The 20076-nt window shown below is 41.4% G+C and overlaps 1 protein-coding gene across 5 annotated transcripts in view; it reads right to left on the bottom strand.

The window, feature by feature from the left end:
• The window catches only part of GHR (growth hormone receptor), a gene marked incomplete at its 3' end in the record, with an annotated part of 275896 nt that overhangs the window by 28414 nt on the left and 227406 nt on the right, over window positions 1-20076 (bottom strand). For all 5 annotated transcript variants that reach the window (XM_079915975.1, XM_079915978.1, XM_079915974.1 and 2 more), the window contains one exon: window positions 6570-6699. In XM_079915975.1, the coding sequence (XP_079772101.1) occupies window positions 6570-6699 (130 nt within the window). The remainder of the gene's footprint in view (window positions 1-6569; window positions 6700-20076) is intronic.

Genomic DNA, 20076 nt, shown 5'->3' with positions numbered 1-20076 from the left:
TGTAGACCGATAGAAGGCCATTTGGTACTTCTGCCTATACCAAAAGCATCCCTTCATTGACTGTGTATAATGAACCAGCTCCTAAATTAAGTGATTTATTGGTAGGTACTTCATTACCCCCATTCTGCAGATGAGGGTTCTCAGGCTTACGAAGGTTTAAAAATGTTCCTTTATTAAAATACTGCGGAGAGTCAACCCCCAAACTATAGAGATTCCCAGAGAATAGCTGAGTCTTTAAACCTGGGTATTCCCCCAACTCATGGTGGAAGAAGCTGAGGCAGCACATGGATGGTGTTCTGCAGGCTGAGTGACATGGAGATTTGGGTGGCCCTGAAGTGGACAATTGGCTACCGCCCTACTCTGAACTGCTGCATCCTGTGTCCATCTCCCCAAAGCTGTCCATTGTTTGGGGGGGATGGTTTCCTGTTGCCTCGAACTCCTTCCCATTCTCCTGATTTTTTTTCCTTAATTACATGAAGAGCCACGGGAACATTTCAAACATGCTGGACATCCAGGTAACCTTTAAGAAACATGGGAGTCCTAGGATTTTCCCCTCTACTCATAAAAGAGACAAAAGCCATGGACCCAGAAATTAAAAAAAATTCTCCAAACTGAGAAAGCATTTTTCTTCTCCATTTTGTAAATAGAAATGGACATTTAATTATAATATCAAAAAAAGGAAAACAAAAATGGGCTGAACTGAATCAATGTGTTTGCCAGCAGTTCCTTTTTTGGTTTCTCTACAAAGAACAAGTTCATCTTTTCCTATATCTTCGATCAGATAAGAACAAACAAAACAAGTCATGAGGGATAGATGGACACATGGAGAACACTGAAGAAATCAGAAAAGCTACATCTCCATATTTAAATTCTACCATAGAGTTATTCACCTCTATCCCAGTCTACAGAAAGCATCATTTACCCAGATGACTTAGAACAACAGCAGGATGTGTGTCGAAGAAAAAAGAGATGCCAGGAAGTTCACTGTGGGAGGACGTCAGTTTGGGGAAAGGATATTCCCTGATCAGCTGCTAAAGGGGACCTGAACAAAAATGCAGAGCAATCCAAAGATCGCTCAGACTCAAGTCCATCCCAGCAGGAACTGAGCAAACATGTGAGACAATGTGACACAGCTCTCCTCCCATTTCCCATCTGCTTGCCTGACTGAATGACTGAATTCAGCAAGCCATCACTGGGTGTCTCCAATGCAAGCAGTATGTAAGCATGATAGCTGGCACTAGCACTGTGTGGCTATAATGATTAATAAGACTTGATCACTACCTTCAGGCTAGAAGACGACTCAGAAATTACCATCCGAGTACTTTCTTTTTTTGTCTCCTTTATTCAGTATACTGATATTTCATAAGCATTGATTATATATAAAACACCGTGCCAGATATTATGCGGGATTCATGTGAATTACTCCTGCCTCAGGAGAATGACCAAGAAACTGTATTACAAAGCAGTGTGGCTAAGTGTTTACACATCGTACTCACTGGAGTTAGAAGAGGGAATGATTGCTCTGGCTGTTCATGGAAGGCTTCAAGGTGGAAGTAGTGTTTTTAGCAATCTTGAAGATGGGTAAAAGTTTAACAGATGGCAACAGGGAAAGGAAGAGAGGGAACAGAAGGCAATGGAATCATTGGGAAAAACTTTCTTAAATTAGAATTGCTACTTAGGTGGGGTAATTGATTATTTACTTACTCTTCACTAGGCTATCGGCCGAGAAGGGGGTTTACAAGTCCAGGAGACATAAAGCCAGGTAATCTGTGGCTGAGGGAGAAGGGGGTAGGAATGACCTTGTGTCGGCTGAGGTGCTTGGGGCTGGCAGGCCAGACTGTGGCAGGCCAGACAACCCCAGGGGGATGGGTGCTGGGCAGCAGTGGACAGCAAGGACCCTGCAGGCTGTGGGAAGGCAGGATGAAGAGCTGGGAGAAGACACATGTTTCCTTCTTTACAGCTGTTTCCCAAGTTTGGCACTAGGAGGAAAGTTGTGTAACATCAGGGGGTCCTGGAGACAGCTGCTTGTCAGCTGTTGGAAAGAACTTGGGATTAACATGGACAGTGAACTGTTGCTTAATTTCTGGTTGAGATTCTCAGAAGCTGCATACTCTTGGATGAGAGGGAGATTCAGCTCTGATGGGAAAATTAAGCGGGTAGAGGGTAGAAGGAAGAATCGTGTGTATTGTGTGTATGTGTTTAGAATAGGAAAAAGATAAAAAAGAACTATCGATAGGTGGGTCATTGAACTATGGTATGGTTTGTTTTATCTTGGCTTTCAAACAAAATAAGAGTACAGTAAAGAGAATGGTTTAAGAGATTGCCCAGGAAATGAGGCTTCCATATAATAGTAAAGGACATATCAAATGCATTTAGCATAACTGACAGTATTAAAGTGACTATTAAAACATTCTAGTGCTTAGCAGGTCTGGAGTTGTAATAGGGAGGTTAGCTCTGTGTATTTCACAGTTTCTCAACTTTGGCTTGTCAGCACCCTGGTCCCCATGGGGACTGTAGGAAAAACACTGTTTAGATTGTCCCCAACCCATTAGCTCCACGGAACAAACAACTTAAAGCACTTATCTTAAGCACAATAGATCCGGAAGAGCTAGTTCAAAACACAACTCCCAACCCCCTCCCTCACTAACTGAAGTTGAATTTTATTTTAAATACATATTTAACACTTCTTTTTAAACTATTAAATTTAGAGAAGAAAAAAATGGGGGCTTCCCTGGTGGCGCAGTGGTTGAGAGTCCGCCTGCCAATGCAGGGGATGCGGGTTCGTGCCCCGGTCCGGGAAGATCCCACATGCCATGGAGCGGCTGGGCCCGTGAGCCATGGCCGCTGAGCCTGTGCTCCGCAACGGGAGAGGCCACAACAGTGAGAGGCCCGCGTACCGCAAAAAAACAAATGGACTCACAAAACCGATGCTCTGTTGCCTGCCTTCACTGGGTTGAATTTCTCTACAGATGACCAAAGCCCGTTTATGGAAGCTACTCCCTACACTTAAGTGCTCTAGGTTTGCTCCCAGACTGGCTTGTCACATACCGGTGAGAACTATAGCAACAGCCTATCAATAAAAATCAGAATAAAGAGCAGAAGAAATGCTTTCCACTTAAAGGTAACCAACTGGAAGAGAAAAAAACAAAACAAAACAACATCATTTATGTTCTAAGGGCAACTGTTTTCATTATCTCCAGATCATGCGTTTTAGGCTTAAAATTTAACACATTCCTTAAAAAAAGAAAAGAAAGTAAAACTGCTCTTTCTCCTTTCTAATTTCCCCCACCACCTTGCATGGAAAAGAAACTTTCTTTTCAAAAGCCGGGGTAATTTGGGGAGGGGGTTTGGTGGGGTTGGGGGAGAGAGAATCTTTGAGACTGAGTCTTCACATGCCCACTTCTTTGAAAACAAGGCATCTGCAGGCAAAAGGCTGAGAGCAGAGCATGCTGACAGGCTCCTCTTTTTGCCAGGCCTGTGATTTGCATTCTTGCTGAGTCCCCTCCAAGCTCAGAGGCTGAATCGGGCACGGTCTCCATCACAGGGTGGCACAGACTGTTCTGAATTCGCTGCCTCTTCCCCCAGCTCACCTGGCCAGGAGCAGAGCCAGCCAAGCCTGCAGCTGCCTCTGGGCCCGCGCTCTGGGCCTGACGTGTTTAGATTCTCTTGTGCTTTAGCTACCAAGGCCAGGCCGGGAGTGCATCAGCCCCCTCCCTCTCCTCCCCGCCTCCAGTGCTCTGGCTCTGGCTGACATCATGTCACAGTCTCATCTCTGTATCAAGGACGGGGAGTCATGATTCTATAGTCCCAGGAGTTGCCTGGGAACTGAATTCTAAGAAACAATGACAAGAGTCAGAAAATGCGTTTGTATTTTCTGCTTTGTGTGAGTGGGTAACATGAAGGCAACACATCTGTACTCTAATTGGTGCAGTCCTGGTAATGTATATTCCTGATACTCCTAATTCCCTTAATTCTCCCCTTTCCAGAGACACCGGGCTGGGCGCTCATGTTATTTTGGCTAAGATATTCAAAATAGTTCAACGCTTATAGAGAAAACACAAAACACTGATTTTGCCAGTTTGGTAGGCCCTAATTATGAGGTTGTACTTAGGGGGTTGGAGGATGTGACAATTTCTTCCCCTGGGATCCCAAACTCTACTAGGACAATAATTGATGACGTCTTTCTGAATAGATCCAAGACTTTCCCCCACCTCGTCACACTTTTAGTAGCATCTCTACTGGCACAGGGCTGGGTTTGGACCAGGGATGCTGAAAAGCCTGGGCTGTGCTGAGAAGGCCTGGAGGCAAAGGTATGTGGCCCTGATGGATGGGGTAAGGGACAAATATATATTTGTGAAGGCTGCATCCTGTTGGATCTTTTTACTCAGGTTCAAATTTGGTGAATATTAGGGTGGTGAAAATCTGTTTTCATAAAGTGGGCCCAACTGCTATTTCTCTCTTTATTTTAGTTAGTTGTGCCAATATGAATAACCTATTTTGTTTTGATTGAGCTCTAAGCTGCTGAAGCAAAAGTATGAAAATTGAACTTACTAAATCTCTCTTCATTTAACAATAATTTCAGAGGATATTCAAAAGCGCTACCAGACATTTTTGCTTCCTTTCAAAAGTGTTACCAGACATTTTAGCTTCCTGTCCAAATGTATGTATACAAATCAGCTTTGTCAGCCGGCCCCTACCTCTCTGCAGTATCAGCCTCGCTGGGGAAAAAAGTGCATTTGATGCCCAACCGTCTCATTGCTGTGTGCCCTTTGGGGTACATCTGAGAGACCTCTCACACATCTGGAAGGTGACTAAGGCCAGTCCTAGTTGCTAATTCAAGGTATTTATTTGCAAATTAAGCATCCAGCTCTGCATTAAAAATGGTCTTATAGCACATCAATAATCATAAGCAGTAAAGAATCAAAAATCACTTTTGTAGCCCAGCAATCAGAATTCTATATTATTTTCAATTATTATCCCGCTACCAATAATAGGAATAGCAGCTACCATTTATTCAGTCCTTACTAGGCTTGTCACCAAGCACAGTGATAAGTGTTTTTCATGGATTAGTTAATAGAACCCTCACAAGAAGCCATGTGGCAAGGTCTATTATCTCCATTTTGCAAATGAGGCGGCTGAATTGTTGACAGACTGACTAATCTGCCGAGCACCACTCTCTGAGCGAGGGCCGGAGCCAGGCTGAAATGCGAGATGGTTGGCCCTGAGCTCATGCCCTTAACTGCCTGCTGCCTCTACCTTTCCTTTCCCCGCTCCTCTGGGGGATTGAAAGCACCATCCTTGGACAGATGACCACCACCAGATCAGGGGTCTCCACTAATCTTGCATCTTGGCAAGAAAAGAGGAAAAGAGGAGATGATAGAGTGTTTGAGCCTAAAATTTTAAAAGCAAAAAGGTACAACATGAGAGTAAACAGAAATGGAAATCGTGCCAGGTGAGGAGGGGTAAGAAATGAACGACTCGGGTGGTGATCACGTTGGAAGATCTTTGTTTCACTCTTCCCGTTATTTTATAGGACCATCAGTAAAAATGGAAGAGACAAGTATCATAGTCCCTCACTGAATGAAACTAATTTAACAGGGACACAGTCTATTTTCTACATAGGAACCAGTCTTTTAAAACACACATCTTTAAAATAAACCCCTATGGCTTCCCACCACAGAGAAAGTAGGCTGCACCATGGCCTGCAAGGCTCGTCTCAGTCTGGCCCTGCTAACCCTCTGAATTCTCCCCCATTACTCTCCCTGTCTTCCACCTTGTACCATCCGGCCTCCTGCTTTCTTCCTACCTGCCACATTGGCCTCAGGGCCTTTGCACTTGCAATTTCCTCTGTCTGGACAGTCTTTCCCCCAGATACTCACATGGCCTCTCTCACCTCATTTACGTCTCCGCTATAATGCACCACAGAGAGGCCTCCGATGACCTCCTCATTTAAGATGTCTTCTGAGCTCCTGACATACACACACACACTCATGCACACTCACTTTGTTCACTCCCCCATATGCTCACGCACATTTACACATACAGACACTCATGCACAACCACACACCCCCACACTCTCACACATATTCACACGTGCATACTCACCCACCTTCCCACATTCATGCAGTCATACTTGTACCCACTTTTACACACTCACACACATTCTTGCACTCACAAACATGCTCACTAATACCTTCACACACTCTCAAGCACATGCATATATTTACACAGTGCTAACACTCTTTCTGGCTTTACTTTTCTTAACCATGTTGCCAGCTGACATTTAATTTTTTAATTAAAAAAATTTTTTGTCTGTCTTCCCCCACTGGAAACAAATCTCCATGAGACCAGGGACTTTATCTTTTTGTAATCACTACTGTAGCTCCAGGGCCTAAAACAGTACCCAACATAGAGTAAGGGCTTAATTAATATCTTTGAATAAATGAATGGATGAATGCACTTAGGTCATCAAAATAGGTTATTTCTGTTCCTACCCCTGCATGTCACTCAATACGTTTTAATGAGAAAGTCCGTAGAAGAGAAAAGTCAGAAAGGCACGAAGCCTGCACCTTCTGATATAGAACAGCTGTATGGATCCTGGGCTCTGTAAACCGTGATGAACCCCATCTGTCCAGTGGCATGAAAAAGTCTCTAGTTCAGGTGAACGGCACTTGGTGAATTTAGGCTTCCCGGAAGAATCTGCAGAATAAAAAGAAAAGGCAAGGCATGATATCGGGAGGGTAACAGATGGTCCTAATGAAACACATACTTAAAGTGGTCAAGAACAAGCACTTCTTCTAGAAATGCTGTTTCCTTGGGTCACAGCTACAGAACTGCTGGCTGCCAGTTATTTCTCTGTCAGTCCCGATTCCAGGGACAAACCATTTTGTCTTTATTTCCGACATTATTTCTTGGGGCCTGTTTAAGAAACCAGAGCTAGAGATGAGGATTTGGGCACAGGTAGTTTATTTGGAGGGTGACCCCAGGAAAGGGAAAGAGGGACGTAGGGAAGGGAAAACAGCTAACAAAGTGTCTGCTCTTCGGCTCGTGCCCATAGTGGCTGACAGGGATCCAACCCCACAGAGGTCCCTCTGAGAAGCTGTGAAAAGTGTGCCTTCCCTGTGTCCTCGACAATGATGGGAGCCCAGGGCGTTTATCCACCAACTCCCATCGGTGGAGGGCTGCCCTGGTGGTGTTAATGTCACTGAACTTCTAGGCTGCACCTGCCCATGGGCTGAGGGTCCGCACCTGACTTCTGAGAAACCTAGGCAGGCACCCGAAGTGTGCCCAGCAATGTGCATGGTGGCAGCTGCCCACCATGGATGGCTGCGTTGGGCCCCAGAGAACCACAGAGGCTTTTCTCTTTTTACAGATGTTTGATAAAGTCACTCATGTTTGCATTCTTTTAAAAGATTCAGCCAGTAAACTCATTAAATAGGTATCATTAAACAGATACCTACTTTCAACAACTTGTGCATATATATACGTGTCAATTCTAATGTGGGAAGTGGAGAAGACTCCTGTGTGTTAGGATATTAGCCAAGCTCCTCTGCATCTATGAAAACTGCAGCTATGAATGTGCAGCAGGTCTGAGGTAAAACTCATTTCTGTTTATCAATTTTCATTATTCTTCTGACTTCCATGGCCATTTTGGAGACTGTGGTCAATGTTTATGAACCCACTCAGAGCACTGAAGCACTGGAGCCTGTGTCATCGATTACAAATGAAAAAGGTGTATGTTTCTTTAGGCAAGCAACTATTATACAGTAGAGTTCCTGGAAAAGTTCCTTTTTCTATTAGCTGAAGCACTGGAAGTATTATCTTTTAGATCCTTCCAGAAAATCAGTGCTAAATACACCACATCTAAACCACAACTAACATGTTTTAATGCCTGCAGGGTTGAGGGGAGGATTGCACATTCTGACTGTTTTTTTGAACAGAATGTGAGAAGAGGAAATACACCAGATTTCCAACTGAGAGATTTGTGATGTAGTCTCAGCTCTGATACTATGTAGCCTTGACCGTCTCAAGTCATCTGGACCTCAGTTTTCTCAATAGAGAGGCTGGAATAGATGAGATCCAAGGTACTTTACAACTTCACTTTTACAATTAAGTGACATATACAACCACTAATAAAAATCTACAGAATCAAAACATAATTTTGGCATTGGCGCCCAAACCACCAGAGAACACCATCCAGGTTCCTATACTCCCTGTGCAATGAGCCTGCCACATAATGGCAAGAATAATAAACCTCATATGAAAACTTGAAACATGAAGGGAAAAAAAAAACTTTGCTAGCTGGGGGAAAAACAACTTAAAAAGAATTAATTTGAAACACATTTTGCTTGCTTAAACTTACTATCCTTGTTTATTCTGTTTCCTTTTAACTCCAGATATATAGAAAGCCCCATATTGTCCTGCATTCTAAATAAGAAATAGGAAATTCATGGTTGTGGTGCTAATGTGATGAAATACATGCCCACAGAGGAATCCCGATGTAGGCGCAGTGCAGCAAAGCTACTTTTTTAATGTCTGTCTTTCATTGCCTGCCTTCCTTTCCCTATCTTCCTCCTTTCTTTCTCCTTCCTTGCACCCTCCTTCTCTCCTTCCTTCCTTCCTTCTTTTATGGCTGGGTATGTGCTGCTAGGTGCTGTAGCAGACAGCCTCTCAGATGGCCCCAAGGATCCCTGCCTCCTTCAATCCTCCCTGAAGGATCCCTATCCACAACCTTGAATATTTCCTCCCCTTGAGTAACTTGCCTCGAACCTATGGAATATGATAGCATTGAGGGGATGTCACACCTGTGATTAGGTTACAAAGGATTGTGACTTCTGTCTTGCTAGCTGACTTAGTCTGTTGCTGAAGCAAGCTGCCATGTTAGTGAGGACCACAGGGCAAAGAATGGAGAGTGGCCTCTGGTCCACAACCAGCAAGACGTTGAGGCCCTCAGTCTAACAACCCTCCAAGAACTGAGTCCTGGGAAACAACCACGAAAGTGAGCATGGAAGCCGATCCTTCCCCATTTCAGACTTCGGATGAGACCATGGCCCTCGCTGGTACTTTGAGTGCAGCCTTGTGAGAGAATCTGAGGCAGAGGACCCAGCTGATGGATTAATTTGGAGGATGGATAGGGAAAAATATTACCCATAGTAAATATCTGAAGGCTGTTGATATATTGATATAATAAACAAATTCAGTATATATCAGAACTTCAGAGCTGTGTTTAAGAATGACATAAACTACTTTTCTTAGCGAATGAATATGTCACAGTGAGTGTGGGAAAGTGGGTGACTTCTCTTCTGGAGGCAAGAAGAACTGTAATACAACTGCTGCTTCTCTCTTGCTCAGACACCTCCCGCTTCAGCTGTTATCACTGTGGCTGAAGACATTCAACCTTCCTCAAGTCCAGTTCCTTTGAGTCATGCTCAGGTTTCCCAAGTCTGAGAGGTGCTGGCCTAACCTTAAAATGAGCACCTGTCTATTTGATCTGAAAATCCCAGTAGAAACTTGTTTTGTGTTTCACTATGAAGGCAATAAATGGTTATCATACACTCTGAGGTCCTCTCTGATGAGCCACACACAGTCATTTCTAGACTAGAAATACTTCCTACTCTCTTGTGATGTTTTTTTAGCCTAAACCTACAGACAGAGTAGTACACTCTTAAAAACATCTCTTAAAAGAATGTTTCAATGGACAAGTGAAGCCACCTTTGGCCCTAAAGTAATTCTTAGAGAAATGAGTATTCCATTCAAGTGGTCCCACATCCTGAAGAAATGTTAATGTGTTAACACTGATCAGCATTCAAAAATCTTGACCATAACCTTGGGATTCACTTTTATTCTCTCTCTGGAGCTTTCATTTTGAAAATAAGGATTGTAGTGACATGTTTACTTTGTTATCATTACTGTGTTTCATACATCATGCTACATATTGTTACATCATGTTGAATATTTATGTAATCTCCTTTAGTACTGCTAACAGTTCTAGAAGGTGGGTACTATTTCCACTTAGACATGGGTGAAACTGGAATTCCGAGAAGTTAAGTGAGTTGCCTGTGTTTATATTGCTGTTGTTTGCAGAGGTGGGATTAAAACACAAATCCTTGTGATTTCGTCTAAACTCTCAGCACTAGTAAAAAATAGCTTTTTTGTTAGACAATTCTCTACTGCTTCTCAAGAAATTCCCAGAAAGGAAAGACGACCAGCTCAGATGTGCTCTTAACTAAACTCTCAGAAATCTGTAACCTGGCAAGCCCTAAGAGCAGCATTTCCTAACTGTGACTGCACATCGGAATCGACTGAGGAGTTTTAAGAAGATACTGATGCCTTGGTCTACTCCCAGAGGCTTGACCCAATCTGTCAGGGGTGCAGCCTGGGTATTGAGATTTTTTAAACAATAGGTAGCCCAGGTTGAGAGCCACTGATGTAGAGAAATAAAGTTATACGTAAGCACTGAAAAGTCAGCTTTCCACATTATTAGGTTCTCTGATCAGTTCTAGCAGAGCTGCAGATCAAGAGTGACCTCCTTTGAGCCAAATTCTGGAGGGTGTGGGAAGGATGTGAATTAATTATGACCTTAAAAGAGTAAAATAACTGTTCACAATGAACGCTTGGAGAACTAAGAGATATTTTAAATACATGTGTGAAACGATACATCTAAATGCTAAACCTGCCCAAATTTCTGATGGGCTATAAACTGGTAATAAGAACTAACTAAGAATAAGTTAAACGGATATTCCTACTGAAATTATTCTCTAGAAATCTTGAAGAGAGTTTTACTAAATTCAAGTTTCGAAAAGTCAATGGAATGATGTTATGTTCAAACCTACGATGACAGAGGGACGGCATCAGATGGGCTGGGAGGCGCCGCTGGTTGCAGCACGTCACCTTTGACAGTGACCGTGCCTGATTTTGTCAGCCAGGTTGGCTGGGCCTCCTTTCCTGCCCAGTGGCTCTCCCCTTGGAGGAACATGATCTTCCTGGGCCGTACACAGACGTCGAACAGCTGTTACATACTGAGATAGTCATCTGCCTTCTTACCTTCCGTTCTCTCACCAGTCATGCTTTTCTATCCTCAACTCATGACAAAGCAGAAACAAAAGCCAAACGAAATCACATACAAGTTCCCAACGTGTGCTTGGGGGTTTGGGGTTAGAAGAGAAGGAAGAAGAGAAGCAACTGAAGTGGGAGGGGAAGGCTGGAAGGAAAGGAGCCTTTGGGAGGAAAGGACAACCTTCTTCCGAGAGCTCCAGGTCGTGGAGGGGAAGGCACTCAGCAGCCATTTGCCCTTAAATGTACAACCTCCACTGCAGCCCGTCGTGTGATTCAACTGCTGTCAACAGTCCTGGCCAGTTGTTATCACCCCTGAACAGAGAGGCTGGGGACTTAATACCTTGTGAAGAGACAACCTTGCCCTCTGACCAAAGTCTAACTGAACACAACCAGTTGAGAATTTCCTTTTGAGTTGGGCAGCATAGACAAAACAGTAAGGAAAGGAAAGAAAACAAAACAATAGTCCTTAATATAATTAAGAATTAAAGCTTGCAAAGACATACTAAAGAAAACAATTTTATAGAATAGATAAATGAACTTCATAAATAAATAAATGGAATGGGCCAAGTGGTTGAACTGTATTTCTAAAATGCTACCTTTTATTTTTTTGTAAAGCCTAAGTATTTCCTGGGGCTTCCTAGGGACCAGGTTCTGGACTGAGGGGCACTGCGTTTTGCACAGTGCTTGTAAACACTTAGGTGGAGGGGAAAGAACCCCTTGCCCAGCTTCCTTACGAAGAGTCCTCCCTTATGAAGCTCTGCTTTGAGGCCCCACATCCTTCTCCTAAGTACACCTGTCATTTCCAAAGCACTTTTCTATTGGAAGAGCTTCAGGAATTCAGTGATTCCTTTACCTTAGAGCATCTTACACCCCCTTTCACCAAAGGTCTTGTCCTTGATGGATGCTGGCCTGTCAAAATATGGTAAAAGAAATCTGTAAACTTCCTAGTTGAGCACTCTTGTCAAAAGTAACTGCCTTATAGATAATATAGTGTCAGAGAACACATCTTTTAAGTCTGGTAGGCTATTTTTTTTAACCTATGGAATTGCCAAGTGGTTATGAAACTGCAACTACTTAGTGCATAAAACTATTGGCAAAAAAAGCTTTAATGTTGGAAACTGGCAAAGAATTTAATAAGTATTTTGTATTGGACAATACTGGATATAAGGAATTCACCCTCACAGTTGATTTCCTTTATGGTTCTCTGTGGAATTGAAGAAGGCACAGCTGTAAAATCTTCTGCTTAGGCACTTAGTGGCTTAGAGTTGGGAACAAGAATTCACAAGATCTCCCCTGAACTACTCATTTCTTTCTTTTTTATTATTTTAAATTACACTCTAGTACGCTTTAAAAATGGATTCTTGGTGCATTTAAAACATTGTAAGGTTGACTAAAATAAAGGCTTAGTAAACATGTCCAGTTAATTTAAGATGAATGTCAAATCAAGTGAACTTTGCAGTGTCTTGGAAAAGTATTTGCAGCACATGTGGTCTGGCAGGGAACTTAACTGGATGCAGCCTCTACGGATAGCTCATCTGTATGGCAACGTCAGGAAATGTTGTGCATAGAGCTGTACATGCAGTTCTATTAGCATTTAAGCGTTTATCTTTTCACCAAAACTTGTTTTGTTGTTTTAGTTAAGTTTTCACAGAACATTTTCATTATAAAATATATTTACTTCTCTTCTTAAATAGCTGCAGCTGAACATAATTAATCCTAGTTTTGAACATTCAGGGGCATTAATCAATCATCTTTCCTTTCTTCTCCACAGCATTTATCTGGTGCATTTAGCTTACTTAGTGCTTTCACATTATTTCACTGAATTCTCTTGGACAGAATGATCATATATTTTCCTATCTGATCTAAGATTTTTCTCTCTTCTCCCATCAATTCTCTTAAAACTGTTGTGACTACTAACGGGGCTTCTTGGGTGGAAGGGTGTGGGCACTATTTTCCTTGGCGTTCTTTTCTCTGGCTAGAGGGGGGATGTGCCAAGGCAGCTCCAGCAGCCCCGAGTTCCAACAGGGTAGCCTGCTGGAAGACGGAAACAGGAGCATCACCTCAAAGACACGTACTTACTGCCCTGCAGGATAACTGACTCAGGAAACAGAACTGCCATAGTTTCATTATTCAAGAAAAAAGTATTCTGTATATCATGGTTTTGAGATGTCAAAGAAACAATTAGCATTAAATTTAGTAAGATTTATTTTCTGTTTGGTTAAGGTAAGGGACATCCTAGATAATAATCAAATAATTAAAATATAAAGCAAGAAGATGTGGAATAATTGGAGCCTCCAGTAGGAATGTAAAGTGATACAGCCACTGTAGAAACACAGTTTAATCATTCCTCAAAAGTTAAACACAGAGTTACCACATGACCCAGCAATTCTGGTCCTAGGTAGGTACCCAAGAGAATGGAAAACACAGGCTCACATAAAAACTTGTACAATTATATTCATAGCTTCATTATTCATAATAATAAAAAAGTGGAAACAACCCAAGTGTTCATCACCAGATGAGAGGATAATACACAAAATGTAGTATAATCATGTAATAGAATATTCGTCAGCCATAAAAAGAAATAAAGTATTGATACATACTACAACCTTGAAAATCTTTTATTAAGTGAAAAAAGCCAGACAAAAAAGGCCACATATTATATTATTCCATTTGAATAGAACTTCCAGAATTGACAAATCCATTAAGATAGAAAGTAGATTAGTAGTTGCTAGGGAATGAGGGGGAGGGAAATTGGGAGTCACTAGTAATGGTAGGGTTTTCTGTAGAAGTGATGGAATGTTCTTGAATTAGGTAGTGGCGATGGTTGCACAACATTGTGAATACACTAAAAGTTACTTTAAAATGGTTAAAATGGCAAACTTTATATTATGTGAATTTTATCTCAGTAATAACATGATCTAAAATGTATAAAGCAAGAAATTATACTTAACACTAAAATTGATACGTATAATTTAATTTTTATTTCTTCTTATCCTCTATTGGACATTTTTTCAATTTAAGAATCCCTATCATTAATTTAGGCACACCACTGTCATAAAATAGGGAATTGTAACTCACTGCACAAAAGACACTACCGGTTCCCTCGATCATATGAAAGTGTCCTAAATGAAACTTAACCGAAGCACTTGTGAATGTCAGGTTCTTTTCAATGAGATGATCCAAATTCCTGAAAATCAGTAGCTGGCAGAGGAGCTATAGACAAAATTAACACATCATATGCTGGAATCTCCTGGGAAATTAGAAAAAAATACCAATGCCTGAGCTCTAGACTTTGGGATTCTACTTTCACTGGTAATTTATGGAATCACCAATTTAGTTACCTGGGCATAGGATTTTTCAAAGTTCCCCAGTGATTTTGAAGTATAGCAGAATTCAAGAACCACTGACTTATATCATCTTTTCCCCTCTGAGCCCAGAAGGCATCCTGCTTGTTCCCACCACTGGAGCCTCTTGTTTGGGTCTCCCATGCAAGTTCTTCGCCAGGAATGGGAGGAAAAAGTACATGTGGGGATATTCTCATCCAAGCCTAAAAGTATAGCCATGCTTTGCCAAAGTCAAATCTCTGTCATGAAAAACATGAACCTCCTAGAGTCTCAGGGGAGCCTTCTATCGCCAGAAGAAACCAACTGATGAATGAGCCTTTATTTTCCTTGTCTTGTAATTTTGTCGAGGCCATTTAATTCTCACTGATGATGATATAGTCTTCTATGTAATTTCATTTCTAAGGTTTGGAGTTTCAAATGCCATAAAACAGGGTCTTTTGTAATGAGCACACCAAAGCTTCTTAGTTTTAGATTCACAGGCACATTCAACATGCATTCATTCATTTGTTCATTTATTCAACAAACAATCGTATTTGTTCATTTATTTATTTATTTTTGGCTGCCTTGGGTCTTCATTGCTGCACGCGGGCTTTCTTTTTAGTTGCAGCGAGCGGAGGGATAACTCTTCGTTGCAGTGCGCAGGCCTCTCATTAAGGTGGCTTCTCTTGTTGCGGAGCATGGGTTCTAGGTGCGTGGGCTTCAGTAGTTGTGGCACGCCAGCTCAGTAGTTGTGGCTCGCCGGCTCTTGAGCGCAAGCTCAGTAGTTGTGGCGTACCGGCTCAGTTGCTCCGTGGCATGTGGGATCTTCCCGGACCAGGGTTCGAACCCGTGTGCCCTGAATTGGCAGGCGGACTCTCAACCGCTGTACCACCAGGTACAAACAATCTTGAACACCTGTTTGTGTGCCAGGCTTCAGCTTAACATCATCACTTGCTGAAACAGTATATTCGGTCCAAGGATGATGACACAGCAGACAGACTATTTTATATAAAGAGGCTGGGCCAGCTCCCTGAGAGAGGATCAGCCTGGTCATTCTTTCCTAATAACTTTTGCTCTGTGTACATTTTCTTGCTTGGTGAAATTACTCCCACCACATGTTTGAATTCTTAAGTGTATATTCAGATTTTTAAAATGTTTCATGTATATATTTCTATTTCCATTAAAGAATGACCAATATGACACATGCAAAGATAAATATGGTATACATAGCCATGGCTTCCAAAATGCAATGAGAGAACATTTTTCTGTAAGTACTTATACATGTTTCTCAGGAACACAGCTTGTCATGCTTGTGTGTGTGTGTGTGTGTGTGTGTGTGTGTGTGTGTGTTAATTTTTAAAGGTATTTACTGCTGCAGTAAGGCAGCTGTGTCATATTTCATTCTTCTAAACCAAGGATTCTTAACCAGGGATGAGTTTCCTTCCCAGCAGCTGTTTGCTGGAGACATATTTGATTGTCATGGCTTGGGGAGGGATGACACGGGCATTTAGCAGGTAGAGGCCAGAGATGCTGTGAAACATTCTACAATGCACAGGACAGTCCCCACAGCAAAGAATTATCTGGTCTAAGATGTGAATAATGTCCTCTTCCAAAGAAATAATTAAAACCATTAAATTACAAAGTAGTTCTCCAAAATTCAAACATGTAGCTAGAATGAAAAAAGCTAACACAACAACTGAAATCTCTAATCTCCTCTACCACCTTGCCCATCTGAACTTTTTTTTTCTGCTCAACAAACACCTTGCATTTTTAAGTCCTTTGGGATTTTAAAGAGACTTTCACATAGATATTCCATTAATCAAGAAGCATTTATGCAGCACCTATTATGTGCAAGGCACTCTTTCAGGTGTTGTGGGAATTATAAAAATAACATGACACATGGATTCTGCCTTTGAAGAACTGTAAGTAGTACAGGAAATGATACATGTGCATATGAGAAGTAGCTACCAATAAAAGGGAGCTCAAATAAAGATAATAATTGCTTTAGGAAATCAGAGAGAGTTGTGATTACTAAGAGCTGAGGGTGGAGAGAGAGGAAGGCTTCAAAGAGGAGTAAGGAGAGAGTGATTAACAGATCCTAGTTTGCTGCAATGGAAAAAGGCTCATGATAGTCACCAACCAAATGCCACTAGGGACACATCTGTACACAAAGTCAGGTTTATTTACCTTCCTACGTGCTGAATCCGAATCTACATTCTAACAAGTTCCCAGGTTATCCGTAGGCACATTAAAGATTGAGAAGCATTGACTTAAGGCACCTGACTGCCAGCTAAGGGTTCTTTCAAACTGGACCAGTGGTTCTCATCTCCGGCTGCACATTAGAATCACTCGGGGATCTTTAACAAACTACATTTCAGAGAGCTAATTTAATTAGATTAGGTGATGCCTATACAGTGTTATGTCAATTATACCTTAAAAAAAATAAACACTACTCTCAATGTACGGAGTGAAAGAAACAGAAAGGACTGGGATGATGCCTGGGCATTGGTATTTTTTTTAAATGCCCCAGGTGCTAATGGCAACCAGCGTTGATAACTACTGAATCAGAACAATGAGCTTCTGTGTTAGATTAGTATAATAAATTCCTTAAGCAAATGTATTGAAAGGCCCCTCAAATGCCGAGTCCTGTGGAAAACAAACCAAATGAGGGTTAGCAAGGCAAAGCAGCATGCATTGAATCTCCGAGGGGAACTAGGTCAACCCCCAAATAATGAGGATGTGGACTGTGTCTACGTAGGCTCTCAGCGGTGGCAGTGTGGTAGACAGCACAAGTCCCTCTGGGGGTGGTCTTCCTGGGGTCTCCCAAGAAGGTCCAGCCGTAAATTCCACTGTGTAGAGCAGAAACATATGCTTGCAGCTGTGTTTCAGGGGTTCTAAAGTTGCAGTTTTAAGCATATATGGTATTGAGAGTACAGCTGCCTTAATTGTGGGAGTCATGGAAGTTAGTGTTAGATTCTGTGCCATAGATCCTGGGAGCAGAGCCAGTTCCAGGCTCCAGGATGGCCTGTGTCAGTCCACACAGTAGAACAGCCATGGCTGCCTTTGTGGGAAACTACAACTTCTCAGCAGAACACATCATATGAAGCCCTGGCATTGCTCCTGTAGCGAATCTCCTAAGCTCTCATAGTTCTTCATTTATTCACTCTTTCTGGACTCTTCGTTGGAGAGATCTGCGGTATTTTTAGAGAGATGCTTTTCAAACTTTAATACGTATAGACATCACCTGGCAATCTTGTTAAAATGCAGATTCAGTTGGTAGGGCCTGAGATTTTTGCACTTTTGACAAGTTCCAACATGCTACTAATGTTGCTTCTGGTGGCCACATTCTGAGGGGCAAGAATTTAGATGTGTTGTCCAACACGGTAGCCGCTAGCGTCACATGGATATCGAGTGCTTGAAATGGGGTACTGCAACCAAGAAATCTAGTTTTAAATTTTATTCAATTTTAATTAATTTAAATTTAAAAGTAAAAGCAAAAAAATTTTTCCTTAAATATAACTTTGTTTCAGTAGGACTACATTTCATTTCTCTGAAAATTTAGCATCCCAAGTGTGCCGTAAATGTAAAATACACACTGGATTTTGAAGATTATGAAAAAATAATGTAAAATATCACAATACCATTTTCATTAGATTGATTACATGTTGAAATTATAATATTTTGAATATATTGGGCTAAATAAGATATTATAAAATTTTTTTTACCTATTTCTTTACTCTTTTAATATGGTTAATAGAAAATTTAAAATTTTCTATGTAGCTGTCATATTTCTATTTGACAGTACTTGTTTAGATGGAAGAACTGATTTCAAAGGAAGAACATTTAGTTAAAAAGGAAGAATTTGGAAAATGTATTGTATCAGGCTTAAACACGGAAGACCTAAAAAAAAGTTGCTAAATTGGCAAATTGTATAAATCGAGGTATAGAGGTAACCCTCATTTCAACGAATCCATTCTCTCTGGTGCACTGGTCCTGAGAAAGCTAGAAGTTTTCACCTAGTTCATGGACACTCAAGGGCCCCTCAGCAGGAGACCCAATCTAACCTTCCTGAGCAGAGCCCCTTAATCTTTATAAAAGTTTCTCTCCTACCTTATTTCCTCTAAAACACACTCATCTCTGTTTCCAATCTTAGACCCTTGGTGGATAGGGGCAGTAGGGAGCAGTAGAAAGAGCAAGGCTTGAAGGCCAGCTGGATTTAGGTTTGAATCTCAGATGTACAACTTGCTAGAAATATTACATAAAGTTTCTAAGCCCCAGTTTTCCCATGTGTAAAATGAAAGCAAAGTACCTGCACAGTTGCTGAAAATTAAATCAGAATATTTACGTAAAGTACCTGGCACAGGATTGATTTTCAACAAAGAACCAGCACCGTTATTACAGAGAACGAACTCACCAAATTTAAAATTGCATACAAAGCTCTCATTGTTTTTATTCATGTGGATTAGTAGATCCTTACTCCTTCATCTGTTGAGTTCCAAGGATATTTTTGAAATATAACAGGGCTTTATACGTTGTAATGATTCAGCCTAAAATTATGGTGCACAATGAGAATCTGAAACACCGAAATGGTTCACATAGAAAGATATTTAGGACTAAGCCAATCTATGCAGAATCCACCAAAGTGGACGCTACCTTCTTATTCACGCATCCAGGCAGTCTCAAATGCAAACCAAATTTATGTCAGAAGTAATGGGTTCTCTAGGTTCTATGGCAGGGTTTCTCAGCCTCAGCGCTGTTGATATTCTGGACCAGCTGCTTCTTTGTTGAGGGGGTTATCCTGTGCAGGATGTTTAGAACCCCGGGTGGGATGCGTAGCATCACTGCTAGTCTCCATCCACTAGATGCCAGCAGCACTCCCCTCTCTCTCAGCTGTGACTACCAAAATGTCTCTAGCTATTGCCAAATGTCCCCTGGGAGAGAGAATCATCCCTGGTAAGAACCGCTGCTCTGTGGGAATGTACCACTCATTTTAGTACCTCAGTTACAAATGCCCTGATTATATTGAAATTGCATACTTACATTTAAATTGAATAATTTTTATTGTATATAAGTAAAAACATTTTACTTAATGCATAAAATTCTTTCTGACTACCATTAATTGAGCTCCTACTATGTGCTAAGTTCTTGCCCTCTGTTTCTCTTCTTATCTTGACAACTCTTCTGTGAGGAATGTGGTATGAGAGTATGATAACCTTCATATTATAGATGAGGAAGCTTAACTTCAGAAAAGGTAAATCATTTTCAGCCAAAAAAACAAACCAGTGAGTAGCAAAGCTGGGATCTGAATCCAGATTTTTCTCATTGCAAAACGGTTTTCCTCATATGCTGCACTCTTCCAACCTCTTTATGGTGAGGTTGCTTTTTGGCATTAGGCTTAGAGATTTATCAGCTTCTATGAGCTGTTAGATAGCTTGTAGAGACTACAGATTAGAGATTAACTGTCCTGTACTTGGTTTGAGAAGGCCTTGTACTTCACCCTTTACCCTCATTTATATAAAGCAAATAGGAAAAGCATCCTTATAATCAGAACCATATGTATCCCTGAACAGCAGTGCCAGATCCCCTCATGGAAATGAGAAACTAATGATAGTCCCTGCCTCTGTGAAGTTTTCAGGCTGGTTGGGGAAATAAGATTTACACATATGAAATGGTCAGAAAATAAAACATTTTAGGATAT

The sequence above is a fragment of the Stenella coeruleoalba genome (assembly GCF_951394435.1).
Source record: "Stenella coeruleoalba genome assembly, chromosome: 3".
Lineage (NCBI taxonomy): Eukaryota > Metazoa > Chordata > Mammalia > Artiodactyla > Delphinidae > Stenella > Stenella coeruleoalba.
Note: the sequence above shows the minus strand (reverse complement) of the source record. Positions and strands in the feature narration are given on the sequence as shown.